The sequence below is a fragment of the Capricornis sumatraensis genome, chromosome 3 (genome assembly GCF_032405125.1).
Source record: "Capricornis sumatraensis isolate serow.1 chromosome 3, serow.2, whole genome shotgun sequence".
Classification (NCBI taxonomy): domain Eukaryota; kingdom Metazoa; phylum Chordata; class Mammalia; order Artiodactyla; family Bovidae; genus Capricornis; species Capricornis sumatraensis.
The window spans coordinates 91020831-91039288 of record NC_091071.1 but is presented as its reverse complement, the minus strand read 5'-3'; the positions used below and the strand labels follow the sequence as shown (position 1 = coordinate 91039288).

The 18458-nt window shown below is 42.1% G+C and overlaps 1 protein-coding gene across 1 annotated transcript in view; it reads left to right on the top strand.

Annotated features, from left to right (window-relative positions):
- Positions 1–507: 507 nt before the first annotated feature.
- The window catches only part of LYPD6 (LY6/PLAUR domain containing 6), a 32007-nt gene continuing 14056 nt past the window's right edge, over positions 508–18458 (top strand). Inside the window, exons 1-2 of the mRNA XM_068969198.1 lie at positions 508–625; positions 13944–14042. Coding sequence (XP_068825299.1) covers positions 508–625; positions 13944–14042 — 217 coding nt within the window. The remainder of the gene's footprint in view (positions 626–13943; positions 14043–18458) is intronic.

Below are 18458 nucleotides of genomic sequence, written 5' to 3'. Positions count from 1 at the left end.
GCCTGGACAGGTTTGTATGGGCAGCATGACCCAGTACGGCTGTGCTCTCATCCCTGGCGTTCACTGTTATCAAAGAAATGCTTCTGAGCTTCTGCGCCTGACTTATTTATTGTCGATTCTGGCAGCCATCCCTTGGCCTCCTGGCAAAAATTGCTGGATTTCATTAAAATTCAATCTCTCTTGATATCATCTCTGCTGGATATTAGAAGGGACTGCTAGCAGTGGAGCTTTAGCAACCTAATTAAGAATGGATTTGGGTTGAAATTTTCTAAGGGCTCTAAAATTACAGTCTATAAAGTTTCTCTCCCTGTCTACCCACATCCTTGTGCCCTGGGCTCCCTGTTTCTCCCCAGCTCATCCTGCCAGCAGAAGCTGGGCCGAATCTCTGTGGCTTTCCCCATTTAGACACTGAGATGACTCTGGCTTCTTATTTCAGGTGCAAATCCTCTTTCATCGTCCCGAGTTCCCGCTCCCAGGTCCCCTGGATGAGTGAAGCCTTGGTCTGCCATGGAAGCTGGCCCCGCCCTGGCCTGGCTCCTGCTCCTCAGTCTGCTGGCTGACTGTCTGAAAGCCGCCCAGTCCCGGGACTTCACCGTGAAAGACATTATCTACCTCCACCCTTCAAGTAAGACTCCCTTCTCTTTGCTGCAGAAATGTCACCTGATTTCAAATAAGATTTGAAAGCTGAAAACTGGCCAGGAGTAGGCAGCCTTCCATGTGGGGGAAGCCTGGTGACTTTGGGAGTGTACGTGCTGGGCTTCCCAGGTGGTGCTCGTGGTAAAGAACCCGCCTGCTAATGCAAGAGATGCAGGAGATGCAAGAAGTGCAGGTTTTGATCCTTGGGTCAGGAAGAGCCCCTGGAGGAGGAAATGGCAACCCATCCCATTCTTGCCGGGAAAATCCCACGGATGGAGGAGCCTGGTGGGCTGCAGTCCATGGGGTCGCGAAAGAGTCAGACATGACTGAGCGACTGAGTATGCACACATGTGCCTGCTACCAAAATATGCTGTGTGTGTTTACCTCCCCCTTTATAGGGGGTTTGTTTTTAAGTAAAATATTAGGCTTGTTTGCTCTGTTCCCTGCACCATGGCTCTGATTCTGAACCCTCTTCTCTCTGACTGCCAGGTCTGTCAGTTATCAAAGTAAATGACCAAGTCCCAAAGGAAGGTGTTAGTAAAAGATCAGGCCTTTATAAGCAAGATAATAGCTGGCCTTCCTGTCTGTGCATCTAATTCTCAGTTTCAGCATAATTGCCTCTCACTACTTCCTATCACCTATCACTTTCAGTTTCCTGTGTTTAAGAGTTATCTTCTGAGTGCAGAATAATGTGTGTCCCAGGTCCCTTCCCCAGAGTGTCTGACTGCGTGTATCTGGAGCGGTCTCCATGGATTTTTGCTCTCAGCAAGAATCAGGTGATTCTGCTGCTGCCTATATTCTAAGAATCGCACTTTGGGAAACACGGCAGCTTGGCTTCCTCTACTGGTCACCATCTGTGTATTTATCTCATCTTTTATACTTGCGTGACCCTCTACTGGATTGCCAGTGTGTTGGTGAGTGTGTGTTAGTTGCTCAGTCTTGTCTGACTTTTTGTGACTCCGTGGACGGTAGCCAGCCAGGCTCCTCTCTCCATGGAATTCTCCAGGCAAGAACACTGGTGGTGGTGAGAGGTGGGTATTTAGTCTGTGGGCTGACCTTTTAGCATTTGCCTCAAGGTGTATCACTCTTTTCAAATATGCTGTTTGACAAACTTTTTTGAGCATGTACTGTGTGTGTCAGGCGTTGTGATGTGATAGGCATGAGAGATGGAAAGGCAAACCAACCACAGTCCTTGCTTTTGAGGAGCTTGCAGTCTGCAGGGTAGAGGCAGTCACTTGGACTCCTTTGATGCCACATAGGTAAAATATTTGATGTCTTCATGTTCTGGTTAAATGAGAGATGGTTCAAGGAATGCACAGGGGCTTGGACTCTACCTGACCTTGGGTGAGCACTGCGGTCAGCTACTTCATAGCCTTCTGACTTGAAATAAATTCTCTAACTTTGTGAAGAGTAAGTAAAAGAACACACACAAAGCACTTAGCACGGTGAGCCACATATGTGTGCTGAGTCGCTTCAGTCGTGTCCGACTCTGTGCAGCCCTATGGACGGTAGCCCACCAGGCTCCTCTGTCCATGGGATCTGCAGCCAAGAATACTGGAGTGGGTTGCCATTTCTCCTCCAGTGGACCTTCCTGACCCAGGGATTGAACCCGTGTCTCTTGCCTCTCCTGCATTAGCAGGCAGGCTCTTTATCACTAGTGCCACCTGGGAAGCCTGTGAGCCATAGTAAATGCTCAGTAAATATGAGGAGAATCTTTTAAAGTTTGATCTCTACATTTCTAGCATGGTTAGAATGATGTATACCCTATAGCATTGTATTGTGGACTAGAGATAGTATTTGTAAAGTACTAGGCACATACATAACATGAAATCAGATGCTTATTATTTATGCTATTGTAATTGACTCAGATAGTAAATTGATAATACTAAATATACATCACTAATTTTTTTAACTCCAAATATATAGTAGTTTCTGTGGATTTATTGTTCTCACCAGTATAGACTGATGCCTACTAGTTAATTGTGTGGAAAGCTTATCTGGCTGCTTGTTTTTGCAAGGCAGTTTATTTTAGTAACATTCGTGAAAAGAGAGTGCTTTGGTAGTTTTCCTGTTTTCTAGGATTGCATTGTGTTATTTTCTCCAAGGGCTTCCCTAGTGGCTCAGATGGTAAAGAATTTGCCTGCAATGTAGGAGACCCTTGTTCAATCCCTGGCTCAGGAAGATTTCCCGGAGAAGAGAATAAACACCCATTCCAGTATTCTTGCCTGGAGAATTCCATGGACAGAGGAGCTTGACAGGCTCCATTCCATGGGGTCACAGACATGCTTTTTTTAATTGGAGTTGGTGAGAAAAAAAAAAAAAAATCCTAGGTTCCGGTCTCTTGTGTTTGATTGCCAGGACTTAAAGTTTCTGTGGGATTCTTTGTCTGCTCCAGTGACAGACTCAGAAGTCACTGGGCCTCATAACAGACCCATGCCTGGCCTTCTCTGAGGCTGTGATTGTACACACAGAATGGGAAGGAAAGTTAAAAGGGGTTGATTTAAGTGATCAAGAATCAGGCAAACATACCCACTGCTTCTGCCTCAGTGGTATGATGTGTCAGTGCTGGTGCTGCATGGACCTCTGTTTGTTTGTTTATTTTTGGCTGTTTTGCGTCTCTGTTGCTGTGTGTAGTCTTTCTCTAGTTGTGACAAAGGGGGGCTACTCTTCCCCGTAACTTGGGCTTTTTGTTCTGCAGTGGCTTCTCTTGTAGCACAGCACGTGCTCTAGGAACATGGGCTCAGTTGCTGTGGCTCTTGGGCTCAGCTGCTCCACAGCATGTGGGATCTTCCCAGACCAAGGATCAAACCCATGTCCCCTGCCCTGGAAGGCAGATTCTTAACCACTGGGGTACCAAGGAAGTCCTAAATGGGACCATATTTGGAAAGTCCATTTCAGAATGGGAACTTTGAAGGATGACCTTTGAATAGCACAGGAGGGGCAACCATCTGTGCTGTTTAGAAATTGATGGAAAATTTCTACTCAGGTGACCTATGTTACTTGATGCTTTTGAACTGTGGTGTTGGAGAAGACTCTTGGGAGTCCCTTGGGCTGCAAGGAGATCCAACCAGTCCATCCTAAAGGAAATCAGTCCTAAATATTCATTGGAAGGACTGCTGCTGAAACTGAAACTCCAATACTTTAGCTACCTGATGCAAAGAACTGACTCATTTGAAAAGACCCTGATGCAGGGAAAGATTGAAGGCAGGAGGAGCAGAGAACAACAGAGGATGACATGGTTGGAAGACATCACCAACTTCAATGGACTGAGTTTGAGTAGTCTCCGGGAATTGGTGATGGACAGGGAGGCCTGGCGTTCTGCAGTCTGAAGGGTTGCAAAGAGTTGGACATGACTGAGCAACTGAGCTGAACTGAACTGACCTATGTTAATTGAATAGAGCCATGCCCTGATTAAAAAGAGCTCACTATACAGAAAGAAATGCAAAAAGGCAAAATGGTTGTCTGAGGAGGCTTTACAAGTAGCTGAGAAAAGAAGAGAAGCTAAGGGCAAAGGAGAAAAGGAAAGATATACCCATTTGAATGCAGAGTTCCAAAGAATAGCAAGGAGATATAAGAAAGCCTTCCTCAGTGATCAACACAAAGAAATAGAAGAAAACAATAAAATGGTAAAGACTAGAAATATCTTGAAGAAAATTAGAGATACCAAGGGAACATTTCATGCAAAGATGGACACAATAAAGGACAGAAATGGCATGGACCTAACAGAAGCAGAAGATATTAAGAAGAGGTGGCAAGAATACACAGAGGATCTACACAAAAAAGATCTTCATGACCCAGATAACCATGATGGTGTGATCACTCAACTAGAGCCAGACACCCTGGAATGCAAAGTCAAGTGGGCCTCAGGAAGCATCACTAAGAACAAAGCTAGTGGAGGTGATGGAATTCCAGTTGAGCTATTTCAAATCCTAAAAGATGATGCTGTGAAAGTGCTGCACTCAATATGCCAGCATATCTGGAAAACGCAGCAATGGCCACAGGACTGGAAAAGGTCAGTTTTCATTCCAATCCCAAAGAAAGGCAATGCCAAAGAATGCTCAAACTACTGCAGTTGCACTCATCTCACACACTAGTAAACTAATGCTTAAAATTCTCCACACCAGGTTTCAACAGTATGTGAACTGTGAAACTGTGAACTTTCAAATGTTCAAGCTGGATTTGGAAAAGGCAGAGAAACCAGAGATCAAATTGCCACCATCCTCTGGATCATCAAAAAAGCAACAGAATTCCAGAAAAACATCTACTTTTGCTTCATTGACTACGCCAAAGCCTTTGACTGTGTGGATCAAAACAACTGTGGAAAATTCTTCAAGAGATGGGAATACCAGGCCACCTGACCTGCCTCCTGAGAAATCTATGTGCAGGTCAAGAAGCAACAGTTAGACCTGGACATGGAACAACGGATTGATTCCAAATCGGGAAAAGAGTATGTCAAGGCTGTATACTGTCACCTTGCTTATTTAACTTATATGCAGAGTACATCACGAGAAATGCTGGGCTGGATGAAGCACATGCTGGAATCAAGATTGCCGGGAGAAATATCAATAACCTCAGATATGCAGATGACACCACTCTTATGGCAGAAAGTGAAGAAGAACTAAAAAAGCCTCTTGAAGAAAGTAAAAGAAGAGAGTGAAAAGGTTGGCTTAAAGCTCAGCGTTCAGAAAACTAAGATTGTGGCATCCGGTCCCATCAGTTCAGTTCAGTTCAGTCACTCAGTTGTGACTGACTCTTTGCAATCTCATGAATTACAGCACGCCAGGCCTCCCTGTCCATCACCAACTCCCGGAGTTCACCCAAATTCATGTCCATCGAGTAGGTGATGCCATCCAGCCATCTCATCCTCTGGTGTCCCCTTCTCCTCCTGCCCCCAATCCCTCCCAGCATCAGAGTCTTTTCCAATGAGTCAACATTTCTCATCAGGTGGCCAAAGTATTGGAGTTTCAGCTTTAGCATCAGTCCTTCCAAAGAACACCCAGGACTGATCTCCTTTATAATGGACTGGTTGGACTTCCTTGCAGTCCAAGGGACTCTCAAGAGTCTTCTCCAACACCACAGTTCAAAAGCATCAATTCTTCAGCGCTCAGCCTTTTTCACAGTCCAACTCTCACATCCATACATGACTACTGGAAAAACCATAGCCTTGACTAGATGGACCTTTGTTCACAAAGTAATGTCTCTGCTTTTCATAATGCTATCTAGGTTGGTCATAACTTTCCTTCTAAGGAGTAAGTATCTTTTAATTTCGTGGTTGCAGTCACCATCTTCAGTGATTTTGGAGACCCCAAAAAATAAAGTCTGACACTGTTTCCACTGTTTCCCCATCTGTTTCCCATGGAGTGATGGGACCAGATGCCATGATCTTCATTTTCTGAGTGTTGAGCTTTAAGCCAACTTTTTCACTCTCCACTTTCACTTTCATCAAGAGGCTTTTGAGTTCCTCTTCACTTTCTGCCTTAAGGGTGGTGTCATCTGCATATCTGAGATTATTGATATTCTCCTGGCAATCTTGATTCCAGCTTGTGCTTCTTCCAGCCCAGCGTTTCTCATGATGTACTCTGCATAGAAGTTAAATAAGCAGGGTGACAATATACAGCCTTGACGTACTCCTTTTCCTATTTGGAACCAGTCTGTTGTTCCATGTCCAGTTCTAACTGTTGCTTCCTGACCTGCATATAGGTTTCTCAAGAGGCAGGTCAGGTGGTCTGGTATTCCCATCTCTTTTAAAGCAGAAATAGATATTTTTCTGGAACTCTCTTGCTTTTTGGATAATCCAGTGGATGTAGGCAATTTGATCTCTGATTCCTCTGCCTTTTCTAAAACCAGCGTGAACATCTGGAAGTTCACGGTTCACATATTGCTGAAGCCTGGCTTGGAGAATTTTGAGCATTACTTTACTAGTGTGTGAGATGAGTGCAATTGTGTGGTAGTTTGGGCGTTCTTTGAATCACTTCATGGCAAATAAATGGGGAAACAATGAAAACATGAGAGGCTTTGTTTTGGGGGGGCTCCAAAATCACTGCAGAGGGTGATGCAGCCATGAAATTAAAAGACGCTTGCTCCTTGGAAGGAAAGTTATGACCAACCTCGACAGTGTATTAAAAAGCAGAGACATTACTTTACCAACAAAGGTCTGTCTAGTCAAAGATATGGTTTTTCCAGTGGTCGTGAATGTGAGAGCTGGAGTATAAGGAAAGCTGAGCATGGTAGAAGTGATACTTTTAAACTGTGTTGTTGGAGAAGACTCTTGAGAGTCCCTTGGACTACAGGGAGATCCAACCTGTCAATCCTAAAGGAAATCAGTCCTGAATATCCATTGGAAGGACTGATGCTGAAGCTGAAACTCCAATACTTTGGCCACCTGATGAGAAGAACTGACTCATTGGGAAAGACCCTGATGCTGGGAAAGATTGAAGCCAGGAGGAGAAGGGGATGACAGAGGATGAGATAGTTGAATGGTATCACTGACACGATGGACATGAGTTTGAGTGGGCTCCGGGAGTTGGTGATGGGCAGGGAAGTCTGGCGTGCTAAAGTCCATGGGGTCACAAAGAGTCAGACACGACTGAGCGACTGAACTGATTGATACAGAAAGAAGTGATGGAGTTTTCTGATGTGATTTTGGAATGTGGAGAAGGGCAGAGACAGTCGTTCGTAAGCTACATCGTATGTTGATTCACCCGCAGGTCTGGGCTGGGTTCTCTTTCAGAGTCTCCGTAACTGGTCACGAGGAATATACGTTCATGCTGGATTCAAGTTCCCGTCCATGTTCCCACTTGGCCAGAACTTGGTTTATTCTGCACACTTTAAAGCAGAGTTAACTTCACATTTCTGTGCACTATTTCAGAAGTTTTCGGTGTATGTTTGCTTGTTTCTACACTTGGATTTTTTTAAATGGTCATAGTCGTCTGCCCTTGAGCAGCACCTGGTAGACTGAATTTAGATAAAGCTATCTCTCCACAAATAAGCAGGTTTCTGTAGAACATAGATAATAAAAAATAGATGAGGGAAGTGTGGGATTATTTTGATTTTGAATTATTAATATAATCGCCTCCCTTTGTAGATGGAGGCACAGATAGCCTTCTTGGGGTCAGTGAGTGAGCCCAATTCCATTAATATTAGATACTGCTCAGAATCTGCCCAAGGAGAAATACAGTGATGCTTGAGATGTGAGAAGACACGTTTTCTACACCAGACAAACACGAACTCTTTTCTCCAAGACCCCAAACAGCCCTCAGAGATAGCAAGGTGTGGGACTGGAACCTGGGTTGGCAAAGTTCAGCCTCCCGTGACTAATCTCCTTTGCTCTATGATTCCCTATCATCTTTGAAGTTTCTAAGCCTTTAAAAGAAATAAACTTAATGGCTTTCAAACTTAAGGCACTGTCCTCAATAACATTCTTTTTCATCATTTATATGTTTTTTCTTTTTCATGTGAAAAATGATGGATTTCTTCCCAGCCCATGATTAAAGTACCACAAGCCTAATAAAAACCTTTAAAGCAGGTGTTCATTTTAAGAGACATGGAGCTACTTATTTGGTTGTTAGACCTCATACATAATAGCAGAATTTAACATCCTAAGTGACTTCAGCCTGTTATTTGCCTCTTTTCTGTCCTTGTAATAGAAACCTTTCCAGAGAAATCCTCTGGTTGCATATTCTGTAGCTTTTCTTAATCATGTGGACCAAAGAGTTCTATCTCTGCAGGTGCCTTGTTTATGCCCAGATAGTGAGCCAGTGAAAAATTTCCATAATTCTACTTTACAAGAGGGCTTTCCTAGTGGCTCAGAGGTAAAGAATCTGACTACAATGACAGAGACTGGGGTTCAATCCCTGGGTTGGGAAGATCCCCTGGAGAAGGGAATAGCTACCCACTCCAGTGGGCTTGCCTGGGAAATTTTAGGGAGTATGAAGACTGTTTAGAAAGGTCCCAGGAAATGCATTTCTATCAGGAATATATTCATGGTATTAAAGTATACTGACAACATGTTGTTGCCTAATGGACAGAGAAGGTCAGTTTATTAGATTTCTAGAAATTTTGTGTTTGCATCCAGTTTCCAAAACCAATGGTAATTAATTTAGCAAGAATGAAAAATAAAAGTTTGGATACATTATACATCAGTATACATTTTAAAACAAGACTCTCTTCTCACCGTGATTTTGGTAACTTAAGGTCTGTATCTAGGCAAAATTTCCAAGAGATGGAAACAAAGACGAAATCTTTTCTGATGCCTTACAAATGAATTATGGGCGGTTGAACTATGGCTGACCAGGAAAGTTAATGGACGGATTATATTACAGGGAGTAACTGGGCACTTTGGCTTTTCTTTTTTTCTTTACAAACACCTTCTCTTGAGGGACCAAGGACTTATGCCCTGAAATACAGAGTACTAAGCTTATTAACTCTGTGATCAAGAGCCAAATTAGATTCATTCGCAGCTGGGGCCACAACAATTTGAAACCCTGCTTGCTTTGTAACGCTTTGAAGTAACAAAGAAGAAAATAGCACATCTCTTAGGAACCTCTTTCTGTCCTTTTTTTTTTAAAAAAAAAAAAAAAGGAAACAAAAGTTTTTTATCAGATGCAGTATCAGTTAGCAAGTTAGTGGAGATAACTGTTCATCTGTAGACCTTGCTTTTTAGCTAAATATTTCCAGGATGGGGAATTTAACCATTAGATAGCATTGTGCTGTAATTATTGACTGAAAGCTTAGTCTGTTTTCAGAGAGTTGTCATCGAAAAGGATTTGATTATTCACTGATCACTGCTACCTGCCAAGATATAAATACAAGTTCCTAGAAGTAAATGTTAGACTGTCATTGTTGAGAATGCACACAGATATGAAGTTGTGGATTCAAAAATCAAGCTCACCAACAATGAGATCATTTGGTTAATTGTCAAACACTTTCAGAGATAAATGATTTTAAACAGAACATCTGTTGCTATCCTAGTATTTCAGCTCATATTCCTGTTTAAAGTTTTATATACTTTGAGTTAATTTCAGAGTCTAGGCCTACTTGAATAAGAAATGGCAGTGTTTAATATTGTCACTAGTCTTGCAAAAGATAATTTTAAGACTCTATTAATCCAAATTTGGAGACACTACAACTTACTAGTGCTAGGTTCTCAATAAGTTTATTTTTGGAATGCCTGGATCATCAGTCTTCGTTCAAAGTTCTTAATTTATCTCTGATGGGAAAGTTTCCAGGAATAACTAATCCAGCATTCCAGCTACTGGCTGCTGTGACAGACAGATAAAATTGGATACTCTAGTAAATTAATCATGCAAGCTGAAGTATTATGGTTAACTTGCAGTCATAAACCTTGGTGAATATGATCATTTTTTGAGAAATGCTTTTCTTTGACAAATCATTTACATCTTTTTTTTCAAAACTCCTGCTTTAATAATTCTACTTCAAATCTTACAAAGTTCTACCTGTTACACTTTTTTATATATTGAATACCTTAAAGTAGGTAGCAAAACTATATTTAATGTATCCGATCAGGATTATTTCCTAAAATACTTTGTATGGTTTTTAATGATGGTATTTGTAAAAATGATCTAATTAAAATGTTTGTAAGAATATTGAATGCCTTTTGGAATATGAGAATCTATTTTAAATTCTTTAGGTGCGTACTTACCTAAACCAGAATCTTTTAACTTGAGTGTAACCCACGTGTCTAGGCAGTAGGATGTAAAGATACAAAAATTTTCTATATGTAGTTTTACAAAACGGTTAACTTCTGGTTTATTATAATTACATGATAGAGAGAGCATGTTTAACCAGAGTGAAATTTTCTCTCTGGGAAGGCAGTGGTTGGATGGCTATGGCTAGGCTGCCTTCCATTCCTCATTTTTTAAGACAACCCACACTCTCAGAATCATTCTGCTTATGAACTTGAGTCACCAGTCACTAGGAGGAACATAGAACTCTCAAATGGGCCTGTTAAATGTTCCAGTTATTTGTCTGTTTTAGACAGTTTATAAATTTTGATCATGTTAGCTTATTTGGATATTGTCAGAGTCAGCTCTGTGAAATATTGCAAGCAAGATGGGCAGCTATTCTAGGCAAGGTGAAAATCAAAGTTATATCTGGCCCATAATTCTGGCCTTAAGCTGCTGCCTCCTCCTTCATTTATTTTTGATAACATACTTAATTGGTTCCATGTGGGCAAAGCAATTTACCCTGAGATGATTATTTCCGCCAGTGGGACATGCAGGCTCAGCCATCTGCGAGGAAGAACAGTTGGCTGCTGCAGATGAAGTGTTTGCGTGTTTGCAGCTTTCAAAGAAGCCAGGTAGTTTTACAAATTAGAACACACACACACACACACACACACACACACACACACACACACACAAGTTCTGTCTATGAAAGGCAAAACTCTAAGCAACAAAGCAAGCAAATGATTGGAACTAAGCAGCAAATGAAAATACATCAGGGAAAAGGACAGACAGCCTCCCCTGACATTCCCTGTGGATCCTCTTCCTTAAATGCCAAGGAGACCCTGGTGTGTGGTACACTCTAAGAGCCTGACTCTCATAGGTGTCTCCCACCTGAACACAAGTGCAAGGCAAAGAATACAAGTACTGGAGGACAGCCCCTTCAGAAGGAAGAAGAGGCAGCTCAGGGATGGGGAATGGGGGGGATGGCTAGGAAGAGCTTCCAGGAATCGTGAATCCCGAGGCCGGAGCCAGGATCCCACAGTGCAGTCACACCCCCACCGTGCCCTCAGCACGCTGCCCCTGACATTGGCTATGGGCTCCCAGGCCTCGTTAGCAGGGTCACCTCTGCACAGGCAGCATGTATTTTAGCGACAAAGGCTATTCTCTTAGCTGACACTATCCCCCGGGATGCCTAATTTAGATTGAGCTAAAGAAATGATGTTGATAAGAAATGATCAAACATCAATAAAGTTTTAATGATTGAGCATAGTATTTATATTTGCCATGTTAATATGTCTACTTAAGTTGACATATAAAAGTCAATGATAGGAAATCTAGAGTGCCCTTTGTTAATTGATATTTTTACTGAGATTATTATAGCTACATCAGTATTTATAAGAAATTATATGTAAAGATTCCATATATACTTTACCCAGTTTACCCCAATGGTGACATTTTAAAAAGCTGTAGAATAATTGCATAACCAGGTTATTGATGCTAATACATTAATTCACTGGTTTTATTCAGACTTCCCCCATTTTACTTGGGCTCATTTGTGTATTTTTGCATGAGTGTTTTTGTGTATTTACTTCTACATAATTTTATCACATGTAGGTTTGTGGATCCACCACCAAGTCTAGACACTAAACAATTTCAGTAGCACGAAGATTCCTTCTGTTGGCCTCATTCACACCATGTCCCTCTGACCCTCTCTCTCCTACCACTCTCATCCCCAGCCTCCTAGCCACCACTAATCTTTTTTCCACTTCTAAACTTTTCTCATGTAAAAAATGTTACATAAATGGAATGTTACATAAATGGAATCATACAGTATATAACCTTTGGGGACTGACTTCTTTCACTCGGGATAATTTCATAGAAATTCACCCAGGTTGTTGACTATATTAATATTCATTATTATTGCTGACTAGTGTTCCATGGTATGGATGTACTGCAGTTTGTTTAACCTTCACCCATCGAAGGACATCTGGGTTGTTTCCTGTTTGGTAATGTTACAAATACAGTTGCTGTGAACATTGTGTACAGATTTTTGTGTGAATATATGTTTCATTTCTCAGGGATAGATGCCCAGGAGTGCAGTTGCTGAGTCATATGATAGTTGCCTGTTTGGTTTTTTAAGAAACTGTCAGGCTATTTTGATAATCCTTTTAAAAAATAATTTAAAAAATTCCTATGTGCATTTCTATATAACACCTAAAACTACATGCCCACACTGTTACATTGCTGTTTTTTATGTTTTGTCCAGCATTTTACAAATTCTCAAATATAGGGCTCAGTTCAGTTCAGTTCAGTCACTCAGTCGTGTCCGACTCTTTGCGACCCCATGAATCGCAGCACACTAGGCCTCTCTGTCCATCACCAACTCCCAGAGTTCACTCAGATTCACGTCCATCGAGTCAGTGATGCCATCCAGCCATCTCATCCTCTGTCGTCCCCTTCTCCTCCTGCCCCCAATCCCTCCCAGCATCAAAGTCTTTTCCAGTGAGTCAACTCTTTGCATCAGGTGGCCAAAGTACTGGAGTTTCAGCTTTAGCATCATTCCTTCCAAAGAAATCCCAGGGCTGATCTCCTTCAGAATGGACTGGTTGGATCTCCTTGCAGTCCAAGGGACTCTCAAGAGTCTTCTCCAACACCACAGTTCAAAAGCATCAATTCTTTGGTGCTCAGCCTTCTTGACAGTCCAACTCTCACATCCATACATGACCACAGGAAAAACCATAGCCTTGACTAGACGGACCTTAGTCAGCAAAGTAATGTCTCTGCTTTTGAATATGCTATCTAGGTTGGTCATAACTTTTCTTCCAAGGAGTAAACGTCTTTTAATTTCATGGCTGCAGTCACCATCTGCAGTGATTTTGGAGCCCAAAAAAATAAAGTCTGACACTGTTTCCACTCTTTCCACCATTTCCCCATCTATTTCCCATGAAGTGATGGGACCGGATGCCATAATCTTCATTTTCTGAATGTTGAGCTTTAAGCCAACTTTTTCGCTCTCCTCTTTCACTTTCATCAAGACGCTTTTGAGTTCCTCTTCACTTTCTGCCATAAGGGTTGTGTCATCTGCGTATCTGAGGTTACTGGTATTTCTCCCAGCAATCTTGACTCCGGCTTGTGCTAGTTGCCAGTTAACACTTTCAGACTCTTTGAAAATAATCTGTGATCTAATAATCCTTCATTGTTATTTTTAATAAAAGAAAATAAGTAATACAAATAAAATATAAAAATATAAAAACTTCTCACTTCACCATGTAGGCTTTTATGCTCAATCTGTATGCGAGACAGCAAAAGAGACACAGATGTATGGAACAGTCTTTTGGACTCTGTGTGGAATGATTTGGGAGAATGGCATTGAAACTTGTATAATATCATATAAGAAATGAATCGCCAGTCCAGGTTTGATGCAGGATACAGGATGCTTGGGGCTGGTGCACTAGATGGTATGGGGAGGGAGGTGGGAGGGGTGTTCAGGATTGGGAACACGTGTACACCCATGGCGGGTTCTTGTTGATGTATGGCAAAACCAATACAGTGTTGTAAAGTAAAATAAAACAAAAAATAAACAAATAAATAAATAATCTTCTCTCTTGATTTTTTTGGTAGCCACACCATATCCTGGTGGATTTAAGTGCTTCACCTGCGAAAAGGCAGCAGACAATTATGAGTGCAACCGATGGGCTCCAGACATCTACTGCCCTCGAGGTAAACTCTCAGTAGGCACATTGGACTGCCCAGAGCTGTCCATGAGCGGAATGCCTTGTTGACTGTGTGTGATGCATGTATGAGAGAGGCATGCTTACAGTCTCAACTTCTCTTGTCTAAGGCTATTAGTAGATCTTTTATGCCACATCAGTAACTTATCACCAGACACTGTCAGAGCTAAAAACTGATCTGTAGGCTTATCCCCTTTCTTATGAAGCATCGTTGGAGCTCCAAAAGAGGTAAGTGATACTTCTTACCCCCAGGCCTGACAAACACTGGACAAGAAGAGAAAAACCAGTCTGTAATCCACTCTTGGAAGCATTAGTCATTGCATAGGAACTTCCTTTAAGTAAAAATATGAATTGCTATTCATATAAAGATCCCATTTATTACATATCTTGCCAGAGGCTTCTATCCTGAGACTGCATGAAAGCTAGAATTCTAAGTGTCATCATCGCACAAATAAAAACCCTGAGCTTTTTTAAACTATTAAGTTATCTTTGAAGGATGAGATGGATGCCCTATGGAAGCATGAAATTTTGACTCAAAGGCCTGTTTCAAAATGAAGTAGATGTTTCATATTCAGGTCTCTTTTATCCTATAGAATCAAATAAGATGGTTATATTTTTACATGGAGTAACTGTTAACTGGCTCTTTTAGGTTTGAAGGAAAGTCAGTTCATTTGATGGGGAGATGATACGGATGGGGTATTTTATTGACAAATGTTTGAGCATATAGTAAGATAGACTTCACTGCTGATCTAATTCACTTGTTAAAATGACTGAATATACCAACACCAAACCTGCTGTTTTTTCAATGTAATGCAAGAGCTCTTATACTCACCCCGGTGGAAGGCATGCTGTTTCTTCTGGAGGATTGGGCATCAGGAGAGCATGGAGATTGCAGTGAAGGGCAGGTGTTATCTCTCTAAGCCAGTGCTATTTATGTGATGCAGGAGTCTCTACCCAGACTGCCCAGCAGAAATACCTGTGGGTCTTTTCAGAATCATCTGGACCTGTGTCCTTCCTGGACCAGTGGTTCTCAAACTTCATCAAGACCATCATTCCCTGGAGTGCTTATTAAAATACAGATTTTGGCCCTCACCTCCACCTCCCCCTCCTTCCTAGTTTTTGATTCAGTAGATCTGGGATGGCGCCTGAGAGTTTGCATTTCTAAAGCAATCCACAGTGTTATAAAAGCTGTTGTTCTCGAGGTCAGGCATTCAGAACCACAGCTCTAGACCAACTGAGCCAACATCTCTGAGGTTAGGGCCATGCATCTGTGTGTTTAAATATCTCAGGTGATTCTAATGAATAGGCAGGCACAAGAACCACTGGGAGCTCCTCTCTCTACTCAGAGAGCAAAATGTAGTATTGTCATTTCTAGATTCTTGTTTACTTTGATGTGGAGTTTCAGAAGACCACAGGGAAGAAGAAAATATGGTAACACTGAAGATCAGCTTAATCACAAGCTAGGTATCTAGTCAGCCAAGTAATCAAAGAGAAGTCCTGTCTGCATTGCCTTCTGCAGTCAGGCATTCATTCCAGAATCAGCAATATTTTCTAATATTACACTACAGAGTGAATTTGGGTGGGTTGCTGATGGACCTGGTTAAAGCATGGCTTCTCAAACTTGGCGGCACATTGAAATCACAGGGGAAAACACTGATGCCTAGGCCCATTCCCAGAGATTCATATTTAGATTGTGTGGGTGCAGCCAGACATATGAATTTTTGAAAGCTTCCTCAGTAGTTCGAATAGGCAGCAAAATTGGAGAATCACTGTAAACAGTGACTCTGGACAAAACAGGATGATTTGCTTGTGTGGCCAATAACCTTTGGGCTGGTTCCTGCTGGGACAAAGCTGGCAGATGAGCTTTTGAAACCACTGGCGCTGGTCAGAGATACTGTGTGGGAAACCCGACAGTGCTTCTCTGAGATCACCCTGGCAGAGATGATGCAGAGGAAAAGGAGGGCTTGTGAACTGGTGCTCTCTTGGGCTGTGGGCTATATTTCACAGAGGCCCTGTCTGAGTCAGGGGGTGTACAAGTTTATTCCTGACACAAAGGGAAAACAGGGAGTGCTAGTACTCTGAATTCCTCTCCCGACACAAGAAAGTTCCATCTTCATGCTTTCTTTCAAGGTCAAAATCTATCCTTCTAAAGTACAGATACCTGGAAATAGCACAGGTCTTTACACAATTTCTCCTTCTCCCTTTTTTATCCTGAAATTTATAGGATTAAATGGAAGGTGATGCTCTGAGGTTCATGACACAGAACCACTTATGCCAAACCCTTTGGGGGATTATATGGTGAAAGATAGGAATCAGGTTTCTTCTTTCAAGGAGCCGGCAGTTTAGCCAAGGAGATACAATCTGAACATATCAAATGTCAAAAATAGCAGAACAAAGGCTAATGCCAAAGGCAGCATGGCATTCAATGCTGTGGAGGTTGAAGGGGAAGAATTGCAGTTGAGGGGCTGAGGTGACCACTGACAGTGTTATGGGCTGGGGAGATGGCTGCAGCCCGACCGGTGAGCAAGGAGGGGGAGGAAGAGTGAAGGGGGCGTGTCTTCCAGGAAGTCACTCAGAGCAGAGGCAGAGGGTGCGCCCATGTGGGCTCAGCGGACCCTGAAAGACCTGAACTGGGTATAGCAGAATGTGCTGGGGAATGGTAGGAGCAGAATAGAGGAGCCATGCTGTTTTTTGTGTCTTGAACATCAGGTAAGGCATGAGGACTGGAGCTGTAACCTGAGAAAAGATTCTTTCTTGTGCAGCCATGATTCCCATGAGCCATTGACCTTTCTTCTGGGTTTGCTCCAGAGTTTTCTAAGGATGAAAATAATGCCATCATTACTAGTGCATGATAAGTCACTTCACTCGTGTCTGACTCTTTGCAACCCTATAGCCTGTAGCCCTCCAGGCTCCTCTGTCCATGGGGTTCTCCAGGCAAGCATACTGGAGTGGGTTGCCATGCCCTCCTCCAGGGGATCTTCCTGACCCAGGGATCGAACCCAAGTCTCTTACGTCTCCTGCATTGGCAGGTGGGTCCTTTACCACTAGCGCCACCAAAATGTAAAATGTGTCTACTGAAAACTACTCATTAAATCTACATTTTCCACCCATTTATTAGTTTGAAACAGCTATAGGACTACCAACAGGTATGGTAAGGACAGCTCAGTAGTTTCTTCTGAGACATTCCTTGTTTTCTGTTGGCTTATTTTGTGATCTATTTAACTAGGTTTCAGTTAACACCTGATATGAAAATAACTGGTTGAAAGTGAAAAAAAACCGAGTTTGTGTAAATATTAAATTTTATCCCTATGGAATAAACTTGCATCCCAGATTGCTTAGGAGATTGATTGGATTTCAAGTTCCTCTCATTCTGACTTTTGCAATGTGTGTTATAAAAGTGCTTTCTCCCCCATTGCATTGTTACTGCCTTTGGCACTTATAGATTCATGGGACCATGTTCCTTCCCAAGACATGAGAATTTAGGACAGCCTCCATCACGCACTGCCATCGTTCACCCCTCAGCTTGCTTTAGTCCCTGAGCACTTCATTTGCAATAACCTTAATTTCGTCAACTGCTCATTGTAAATCTATGTAACTTTCTTATCTCTATGAACCAGAATGGGAAAGAGTCTGGAAATCATATTATATGAGGGACTAGTTGAAGAAACTGGTGAAGGCAAACACGAGTTGAGCATTCTGTGCTCAGAGGCACGTGTGTTTGCCTGTGACTTTTCTCTGTGCTGAGAGATTAAAATCTCCTTGAGACAGGGACTGTCTTAAGTGTTTATTAAGAGTTTGTAGAATTAAATATCAAGTCAAAAACATTGCAGTTTTTTAAAAGGCTTATTCTGTGGAAGATACCTAAGCCGCTAAGGATTTCATGTTCCTTCTTAATTATAAAGTGCAGGTGCCTCCCTTGAGGGTAAAATCTTCCTTGGAAATTTCTGCTGATATAAAGTCTGGCCAGAATTTTGAGATAGAGGGACATATCCTTTTCGTTCCAGCTTCTCTGTTGCTCACTGTCTTTCTGAGAAAGTAAAGAAAAATCTGAGCATGTCCCTTGGCAGCTCTTTCTGTATCTGTTATCTCGTTTAAACAGGGAATACAAATGTGATCCCCAGCTCAACTGAAGACAAGCCCCACAGTTACAGATTTTCAGGAAAATCTTCCTTATGGTCAACTCTTTTCAGATTGAGCCCGGGCTAGACAGACAGTGTTTCTGTTTACTTTACTTAACTGTGAATTTTTTTCTCTCTCTCTTTCAGACAGTTTTATTCATAGGACATAGCCCTTCAGGGTTCCTGCCCTTATACAGGAGTCTGTACCTCTACACCCCATGAGGACCCAAGGCTTTGCATCTTCTTATCTTTTATCTCTTAGCCCTCCCGTCTCCCACCAGGGTAGA